Genomic DNA, 10,262 nt, shown 5'->3' on the forward strand with positions numbered 1-10,262 from the left:
GTTGAAAGGATAAAGCCAAATACCAATAGATCTACGTCTGTGCTGTGAGCGCACCAGATACAATTCCGAGCGCACGAGTACAGGTCTAGGGAGTTCAGCACACAAAAGTAAACATGTTGAAAATGGTTTTGTCAAGGTCATAGTGGGTAATTTTTCTTTTTTTCCGAAAATTTTTCTGTTGATTTTTTTTTGCAGAACTAGAAAGTTTAATTGCACAGAAAAATGTTTATTTAATATTAATGAACAAAATGTCTGTTATAAAAGACATATGTGTATGTAGAGCTAGACCAAAAAAAAACTGGATGAATATATGCAAACAATTTTTCAGTAATGTTTCTAAGTTGTAGACAATAGATGAATTATTTTTTCTCTATGATGCTATTTTTTTCTAAACTTTCTACAAACACTGTCTCTTTTGAGAACTAAAATACCAATGGATGATTGATAGATCGATCGATAGATGGGTGGGTGGGTGGACTTATGGATAGAAAGATGATAGACACATGAGTGGGTGAGGTGGGTGGATGAATAGATGATGATAGAGAGATAAATGGATGATAGATCGATGATAGATAGATAGATAGATAGATAGATAGATAGATAGATAGATAATAGATGATAGAGATACCTCTTTTTCTTCCTTTCTCCCATCCTGCCTTCCTTCCTTCCCACCTTCCATCTGCCCAATTTCCTTTCACTGGGGTGAAATCAAGAGCACAACTTTCTCAAAAGAAAAAGCAGACAGTTACAGATCATCTGTCCTCAGCTCCATTCTGCTGCCCTAAGATGGAATGAAAGAGAAGCTTCTCCCCCAGTGCCCCCGAGGCCATCTCTTGACCTGTGTGCTCCAGGCTACACTCCAGCAGGTGAGGGCGAGTAGACATGGCTGCCTCACTTCCAGCCTCAGAGCCTGGAACTACACGCACAAAGGCGCCAGGGTCTTGGTTTCCAGAGAGATGGGCCAGAAAATTAGGAACCCAGATGTTCTAGGTCTTTCTCACCAAGATTAACCAGAATAACCTGCAAGACATCGCAGGTGTTGGTTTGTTTGGTCACTGTTTTCTTGAGCAGCTATACTACGTGCCATGGGTAGATGATTGCGAAGCTAGGTGTTAAGTGCCGCGAGACATCTGCTCAAGATGCACAGGAGCTCAGGGAGCAATGACTAGCCCCTCTCCTGGGAAGGTCAAGGATATCTCAGCTGGACTTGGACAGTGAGTGGAATGACCTCAGACAGCTGATGGAAATCCCTGGTCAAGGAAAAGCATAGGAAAACACAGAAGTAGCGGGGGGTAGGGGGGAGGGGAGGCAGCGAGAAGAGCTCTTTCCAAGAAAAATAGGCATTCTGTGCAGTAGATACATCATGGGGCGGGACGGGAGGACTGAGAGAGGCTTCTGGAAAGGAAAGGATCTGCCACAGGGGTACTCACATGCGACCAACACAGGTGTTAGGGGTCCTGATGTTTGCACAATTGGGGGAGGGGATTCTTAAAGGAAAGGACACCAAAGATCTTCCTTTCTGCAAATTTACAAGCACAAATGGCCATGTGACTATATCCTCCTCCCAGGACCTTGCAGAAGGGACCCAGAGGCATGAACCTCGTTGGCTTCATGTGAACCCACCTCCACACTCACTCTGTGTGCCGTGGGAACAAGCAGGAGCTGAAGGATCTTAGGGGAAAGACTGAAACGGTAACATCTACATTTTAGAAAAGAAACTTATAACCATTCTTATCCATAAATTCTCGTCGGCCAAAGCAAAAAAGGCCCTTGTCACTGGGGGCTGTTGGATGCCCATTCTGGGCAGCTAAATCTCTAAAACACCTCTGGCTTCTGGGCACAACTGTTTCACTCACAGGTGAGCAAAAGTGGAAGAGCAGCTGAGTCACTGCCTGTTTCCTGCCCTCCCAGAGGCAAGGACAACGCCCCTGTCCCCACAGCATGTCCTAGAATGAATATGCCCCTTTGGCAGTGTTGATGGCCAAGGTCTCGGGCAGACGCAGCCGGATGAGTCCTCCAGCCAACTCATGACCCTTCAACTGTCACTGTCAACCAGCCTCCGTGATGGGCCCGGGCAGCAGTGAATTCAGGTCTCATCTGTCTCCGGCCCTGTAATTTCCTCTTCGTTTGTTCTTTCTTTCCCTGGGCTATGGTAGGTATGCACTGGACCACATGTGCAGTTATTCCACATCATGGTAAAAAGCACTAAAAAAGGCACAAAGCCTCTAGCTGTGAGACTGTTAAGCCGTCGCTGCCAACAGATATATGTGACAAGGCCCAAAACCTCAGCCTCCACCAGCCAAGTGGGATAAGTTACACTGTACCACCTCCTACCCAGAACCTCAGTATCCCTGGCTGCTCAATGGGGTGGATAGACGACAGGGTCCCACCTGGGGCTGTGGATGAGAAATAGCCCGTAAAACTCGCTATAAAACTCCCTACACCTATAAAGTGCTATTAAAGTAATGACTATAGATTATGATCAAAATTGAAGGAGGGATGTATGCCCAGTTGGGTCGTTCCAAGACCCACTCCTTGGCCCAGAGGGCTTGAGAGAACACAAGACTACCCTTGATTCAAACAAGTTACAACTGCTTCACCACAGAAGAAAGACAGACATGGGTGACCTGCATGGGGACTGAGTAATCATCAGTTTTTTTCCAGGCATTTTTTGGCTGGCATTTTAATCCTAAACCTCACAAGATGTTACATCCTTTAATTGCTGGTTCGTGCGCTCCTCTGCCTTCTCCACGACATTGCATCAAATTCTGAGAGCTCGCATGTCTCGTTATTACTGCACCCATAAATATATAGTAAACAAGGTAATCCAGGTATTTTTCAAGACTATTTCTAAAAGAAGGAAAAATATATAATAGCCTTAAGTTAGCAAATAAATGGGTAGAACTTCCTATCTTGAATTAATACCCGGTTCTAGTTTATAAGTGTGAAGCCACGCTGGGGAGGAAATTTTTCTGCAGGTAGGTTAGGAATTGGTCTTTTCTTTCAATATTAATAATAACGATGCTTTATCTCTTTACTATAACTCATAAAATAAGCCACACCTACAAGATAACAACTTTTTAAAGTAAAAAAAAAGTTGACATAGAAAACATTTTGACCAAGACTATAAGTAGCACTGGCTATAATATCTATGCCTCACTTGGAAACATTTTCTTTTTGCAAAACTAGATTTCAAATGATAGAATGGTCATGGTACAAAAAAAAAATTTATTTAAATTAAATATTTTAGACAAAATAATATCCACAACTGTTCCAAAGTGTGTGTAGCTCTTAGCAAAAAAAAAAAACAAAACAAAACAAAAAAGGAACGGTTTAGCTTAATGTCTGTGATCATGTTTTACAAGATTATTAATACACATTCCGAACTGCACCAGTCAATCATATTGTCAACGATTTACTATTTATTACCAAACATCACATACAGTAATAGTGTAAAGATTAATCATATCTTATAAGTGATTTTACAATAGGACTCCTTGGAAGGAAAAAAAAAAGGATCTTTCAACAATACAAAATATAAGGTGAAAATAGTAGAAGAATATATAAAACACTTACATATTTCATACGGGCAATAATATGCTGACATCGAAAGACAAACTACTGCCTTTTCACTCACTGTTAGGTATGTTCCATCGAAGGAGGTCTGAGAGAAGGGTGGAAATGTTTTAGGGGTGGGGTCAAGGCTCAGAAACATTTTCCGAATCACAGTGAATTTCTGTTCTTTGGGAATTAAGTATTATGGAAGTGCAGTGGGGAAGTTGTTTTGAAGTGTTGGCTGAAGATGTTACCTGAAGAACCGGCCAGCTGGTGAGGAGGACGAATTCCCATCCCAGCCATGGCTATCAGGCTTGAAATTTTGAAGTCAGGGGAATCTTTGAATTAGTGGTCAATTCAGGGGTGGAGAAAGAGCAAAAAATGGGGATGGGAGAGATGTGGAATCCCAGGAAGGAGGGAGGGAGATGGAGAGAGCCAGAAGAAAGCTCATTTTGCATCTACAGAGGGGAGGGTGTGTTGAAACTTTGCTCAAGAAATTGACACATTCAGATTGGAGGAAATTCTTTTTTAGGTCCCCTGCTCTTTGGGTCATTACGAGCAGGGAGCAGACAAGCTGCCAGTATCAACAACAGTATCTGATTTAGGCTGCGCATACATGAATGTAAGAGTGTGTGTGAAGGTGTGTGTGTGTCACACTCTGTATCTATTTAGGTTGTGTATAGTCTCTTGCAATGTGTCATAAAAAAAAAAAAAAAACTTTACCTAAAAAATATACTTTTAGAAAAACAGTTTGGGTTCAATCTCATTTTCAGTGATACAGTCAACTTTAGTGGTTAATTTCCTAAATCAAGATGACCGTTTTTTCTCAAATTGGAAGAGTCCTTTTGGAAGACTAGGATCATTTTGGAATGCAGCCCAGGCGCAGAAAGCCTGTGTCCTTTGCTGCCCACACAGAATCATCACAGGTTACACCTTACTGAGCGTTCTGAGTCAAATTTCGTTTTCCTTTAGTTAGCCTTGAGAGAATCCTAAATTAGAAAACCCCGGAGAAGAATGGATCTTAGCCCTCATCTGTCCCCCACTTCATATATGGAAGGACAGGCTGGAAGGGGAGGAGAGGCCAGTCAAGGTGTCACCAGCCCTTCCAGGATCCTGGCTCTCTGAGTCCCAGCCCAGGGCTCTCCCCACCTGGAAGATCCAAAGATCAGGTGGGTTGTACCCCTAAGACTGTGTCAGAAGCCAGAGGTGAGAACGCTGCTGGGCTTTTCACACATTTGTTTCTGTGATGGAGACAGAGAGGAAAGGTCGTTGAAAATTGTACCTGGGACCAGGATCTTTCAGCAACTACCTTGCCTTATTCCCAGGTGTAGCCAGTGAAAATGCGTTCGAAGAAATATACTCAAAATGCAGGCCACAGGGAGTGGGGCGGGCTGGGAAGGGGACCGGAAGGAGCACTGGCAGGAGCAGAACCCGGTTCGCTGGCGCTGGCTGTGCACACCTGCCCACCGGCGGCGCGCGGCGCAGTCGGCCTCTGCTCAGTGCGCAGAAAGGAGAGTGGCAGCTGCGAGGCAGGGTTGGGCGGACAGCCTTGGCATCTATGACACGCTGTAGCTGTTGTAGTATGTGGCGGTGGCATCGGCCAGCACGGAGATGAGGCTGGTCTCTGTGGGGCCCGTCGTTGTCACCTGAGAGCCTGGGGCATGCCCACTCAGTGCCACGGCCCCGGCGGCAGAGTCCGGGTGGCCAGGAGTGTTCAAATACTGGTCGAACTCATTGCGATCCATGTCCCCCAGGAGTTCCACCTGGCTCAGCTGATCCAGGGCATCAAAGCCGGGGTGTTCAGGAGGCGGGGAGAGCTGGCCCAGGTGGGCATGGAGGTTGGAGTGAAGAGGGTGGTAGGTGGCAGGGGTGTAATAGGCAGGAGACGGGGGACAGCCGGGTACAGGGGACAGCATAGAGACGCCTGGGGACTGGCCGAGGGCCAGGGAGCCCAGGGGGTGGCCGCAGTGAAGGGGGCTGGGGGCGTACTCGGGGGAGTAAGGGGGCCGCGGCAGGTGGGGAATGCGGCGGGAGTGCGCATGCTCCTCCTGGCAAGGGGAGGAGAAGAAGGTCTGCTCCGGCTCCAGCACGTCCAGGGGCGACATTTCCGGAGGCGTGGGCAGCCCGTACGGGTAAGTGTCCGAGCCGCCTGGGGTGCCACCGCCGCCCGCTGGCCCCTCGTGGTAGCAGCCCCGCAGGCTGGGCAGGGCGGCGCCCGGGGAGTACTCACCCCTGTCCTCCTTGTCCCCCAATGCACCCCGGCCGCCGCCCCGCTTCTCGGGCAGGGCGTTCTGGTCCCGGGAGAGGGAGCTCAGGAGGAAGCTGGGGTCCACGCGCTTGCAGAGGCGCTTGGCCTGCTTCTTCCTGCGCGGACGGTACTTGTAGTTGGGGTAGTCCTGCATGTGCTGCAGGCGCAGCCGCTCCGCCTCGTCCACATAGGGCCTCTTCTGCGACAGCGTCAGCGCTTTCCACGACTTTCCTGCTCACACAAGTCAGAGAAGGCCACTTTCAGTATCTGCGCGGCTTGAGGCGGTGGCTGCACCTGTCTCAGACTCGCGCCTCCACGCATCACGCACGCACGCGCTCTCCCCCATCCCATCGGTGGATCCCCCTCTCCACCCAGGGCGGAGAGGAGGGCGCCGTGCTCCTCGAACCCTCTTCCCAGCCCAGGTCCTGCACGTGCAGCGAGGCCAAAGCAACCTCCCCGGCCTGCATCCTGCAAAACCACCACAAGCCAACTACACACAGTCACATCACCTCTCATACAAAAGCCACCAGATAACCCGAGCATGTAAACAATGCAGGACTCACAGGGAAAGGCCCACCTGACCCAGCCTCAGCCACAGGATAAAAATATGTGTCGGCTACAACACTGATTTGGGCTCCTTTTACCCTTGGATGGGCAATTCTAATTATGTGTGCATTTTAATGAAAACTTTCTGCCTTCGTTGATTATCACTGTTTCTCAGGAAGTGATGCTATAGTATTATTTATGCCATAAACTTCACAGGCCTTCCCGTGAGAGAACTCGGGCAAAGTCAGATGTTTCACAGATGTAAGTATATTATGGGTTCTCACTTCGTAGGTAACAGATGATTGATTATCCCTTACATCTGAAGGTCAAGTAGATCCCGGCTGTTGGAAGAACCCTGACCATAGCCAGAACACTAGCATCTGCCTGCACCATGTACATTATGCATGCATGCACACATGCGCACGTGCGCACACACACACACGCATGCTACAGCTTCCAGCCATCTGCTTAGGACCCTTTGACCATGGCAGGGACACCTGCTTGACCACAGAAGCAAAACCCTTAACTTCCCCAGGTCACTATAGTGATGCAACCCAACTCAAAACTCTCTCTTTAGAAAGCATTGCTCACATGTATCCCACTGGTGCTAAAATGCTGGTTTCACTTGTATTTCCTTTTCCTCCTTACTTGCTTGTGTGCCATTTATAAGTTGCTTTAGCGTCTCCTTTTCATCTCTCAAAGTGCATTGTACATCCCTCCAGCTGCAGCGACCTTTTCCTGAAGGTCGCTTCTGGATCCCTTAGATCGTTACTCCCTAGAGTGGACTCGACAAGTTCCCCCATGACTCTAATGTTGCCTGAAGTTTGAGAGCCACTAACCTGGAGGGTAGGCTCCAGGGACCACATCTCCCACTGAGAGCCCTCTGCACGGGGCCAAGTACAGAGACGTGTGTATGGCCGCCCTCCCTCAGTACCTGCGCTGGCTGGTTCTGCATGCTAGGCCCTCAGAGGGGGCTGGAGGAGGGTGATTATCGAAGGTGTTCTGCCTCCTGGAATGAAAATCTATATAACTATTCTGACAGTCGACAATTAATATAATTAGCTGTCACTGAAAAGGGCAACTTGAAAAGTGTTAGGAACTCCTGATTTGGGGGTAGTCCTCAGTTCCTAGCCTGGGGTTGAAGCCACAGAGTTGTTACAGGAGGCCCAAGATCTAGACACCCCACACACTATCTGTGGACTGCCTATAAAATGTGACTCTAGTTTCAAAGTGTATTGGGATGCTGCAGTATTAATAAAATATAGGTTCATTTTAAATGCCACTAAATGTGTAGCTGTCTTTATGTGCTTTCTCATTCAAAATATGTAAAAACAAACAAACAATCAAAACCCCACACTAGTGCTACTGGGTGAAGTTTTTAATGTTAAAGATTAGAAAACTTATAGTCAAAAAAATTGGGACTCCTTTCTTTGCCTGGGTCAGAAAGGAAAGGGCTGGGCAAGATCATGGGGGTGCAACTAGGTCATCCTGCTGCTCCCCTATGAATAGATTAGAAAGTTCATATTTTAAAAAAGCAACACCAGGTTGGTTTCCCTCACCCAGTGCCAAGGGCTGTGTGGTTAAGCAGGAAGGAATCAGTGTCTTTCCTGCAAAATGAACTGTAACCTCGGAAAGCCTAAGTGCAAATAGACAGCAGGGATCAGCTTACAGGAGGCATTTGTCACCCAAGTCCCTTTGCCTACCCTTTCCCTGGAAGCAGGCAGGCTCACCCCTACAAGGTTCCACAGCCTGAGTTCTCCTGGGCCTGCAACAGACACCCAACTCTATCCTGGTCACAAGAGCTCTCTTTGAGTAATAGGCACAGCATCTAGGGCTCACCAAAACAACTTTTAGGGCCCACCAAAAAACAAACAAAGTGTTTCGTTTCTTTAGCAATCTGAGAAAAAATATGAACATTCAGGTGTCAAGGAAAATGTTTTACTGTATATATTAATGTATTTGCCTTTTTGCCGACACAGTGTAAAACGCAATTTTAAATAATTTTAAAGGAGGAAGGTCTCCCCCGAAGTGTGCTGGGCAGAGTGAGATGGGAGGCTGGGCTGTGGGTAGGAGGCGCTTTGAAACCAGCACTCCAGCAACTACTTTGAAAGGGTGTCCAGACGGCAGGAGGGACCCTCTCTGCGGGCCTGTGGCTTTAGCCAGCAGAAGCGGGGGCCTGGCTCCATGGTTCGCACCCGGAAGGAGCCCAGAGCTCCAACGGAAAAAGAAAAACAGAAAGGAAAACGGCTCCAATCGTCCTGGGCCTGGAGTGGTTAGGGAGGGCAGGGACAGCCTCGGGTGACCACACACTGTCCCTCCTCACAGGGCTTGGCATCCGCTGCACACACAAAGTGCTTTGAAAGGTTCCCACCCATTAAAACGAATAAAAACCACGACGAAGTTGCTAAAGAGGTTAGGAGAAAAGAGCTCAGCTCCAGACAGGAGAGAGACAAGAAACCCCAACGAGAAATCCGGCTTTTTCGATGTGCCCTAATATTCTCTCTCTCTGGGCACCCCTGTCCCCAATCCAGCCGCCCCCTCTGGGAGGGCACTGCATACTCCCCTCCCAGGTCTAGGACAGACTCTCACTGGCCCCTAAACATCAGGAACAAATGATCTAAAATCCTGCGATTGAGAGACAAGGTCTGGAATGGAGTTTATTTGCGCAGACTTTTATTTATTTGTTTGTTTATTTACTTATTATTTTTGCTTTTGCTTTAATAATCAAAACACGGTTGGGTTCCCGCAAGGTCTTGCTTCATAATATTCGTTAATAAAGTAAATTACAATCTCCCTCCGTGCTGGTGCCAGTGGAAACGCTTGGGGAATGAGACAGGTTGCCCACTCCGGTATTACTAGCAAACGCCAGGCATTCCACCTCGTCTCGGCGTTTCTGTCCCGGCCTATCTGAGCGCGCGGGTCCACCTCGGCGGGCGACCTGGGGCCTGAAGGCTGCCAGGCTTTGTCTGTCCGCTGGGGCCCCCAATTTCGCTCCTGTCCTCGAGACTGGACCTGCCGGGCCACCTCCAGCGCGCCGCGCGGTTTCACTTTGGGTCTTGCCAAGGTGTCGCTAATCTGAATCCTGGCCACCGCGAGCACACCCACGCGTGCACGGATGCCAGCCTCGCAGGCACAGGGGCGCTCGCATTTCCCGCGCGTCCCCACACGCCAGGTCCTGTTACGCTCGGCGCGCGTTCCCAAGGCGGCTTCTGCCCGCGTCCCCCACCCGCCCTCTACTCACCCAGCATCTTGCTGAGCTCGGCGTTGTGCAGGTCCGGGTTCTGCACCGCCAGACGTTTCCTCTCGTCCTTGGCCCACACCATGAAGGCGTTCATGGGCCGCCGGATACGGCTCTCCGAGCCCTTGTCCCCCGGCGGGCGACTGGAGGACGGCGGCGACAGCCCATCCGACAGTTCGGTTTCCAGTGCCGGGCACTCGAGCCCCTCGGGCCACGGGTAAGTTCCCAGCAGCGAGGCCATGGCCGCACGGGGGTCGCCTCGCTTCGCCTCGCGGGGCCGGTGCTGACCTGGCCCTCGCACGGGTCGGGGCGTCCAACTTGGCCCGCAGCCGCGGCCCGGCCCCTTATTTATCAGCTCCGGGCGGTCGCGTCTTCCAATGACACTCCAAGGCGGCGCGGCCCCTCCCTCTGTCTCCGCGCGGCCCCCTCCCTGCGTCCAACCTGCAGGGAGGGGGAGAGGGAAGGAGGGCCGCTTCCCCGCGCCCGCCCCCGGCCCGCCCCTCCGCCTCCCGGCTCCCGGTTCGCTCCCGGGCATCCGCGCCCCGCCGCCCCGGGGCCGTCTGCGGTTCAGCCCGCTCTGGGCGCAGGTGCCGCAGAGCCGGGAGACGGGCGCCGGCCGCAGTCACTTCGCCCGGTCGCTGGAGCCGGACTCCAGCCGCCTGGCCCACGCCTCCC

At 50.2% G+C, this 10,262-nt stretch overlaps 1 protein-coding gene across 1 annotated transcript; it reads right to left on the reverse strand.

Moving 5' to 3' along the window:
• Positions 1 to 642: 642 nt before the first annotated feature.
• On the reverse strand, positions 643 to 9,901 carry SOX7 (SRY-box transcription factor 7). The gene is made up of 2 exons (XM_016160932.2): positions 9,591 to 9,901; positions 643 to 6,034 (listed from the first exon to the last, which is right to left on the reverse strand). The coding sequence occupies exons 1-2, from the start codon at positions 9,826 to 9,828 to the stop codon at positions 5,112 to 5,114; spliced, it is 1,161 nt and encodes a 386-aa protein (XP_016016418.1). The 5' UTR covers positions 9,829 to 9,901; the 3' UTR covers positions 643 to 5,111.
• Between the last annotated feature and the right edge of the window lie 361 nt (positions 9,902 to 10,262).

Source organism: Rousettus aegyptiacus, unplaced genomic scaffold (genome assembly GCF_014176215.1).
Source record: "Rousettus aegyptiacus isolate mRouAeg1 unplaced genomic scaffold, mRouAeg1.p scaffold_m13_p_16, whole genome shotgun sequence".
NCBI classification, from domain to species: domain Eukaryota; kingdom Metazoa; phylum Chordata; class Mammalia; order Chiroptera; family Pteropodidae; genus Rousettus; species Rousettus aegyptiacus.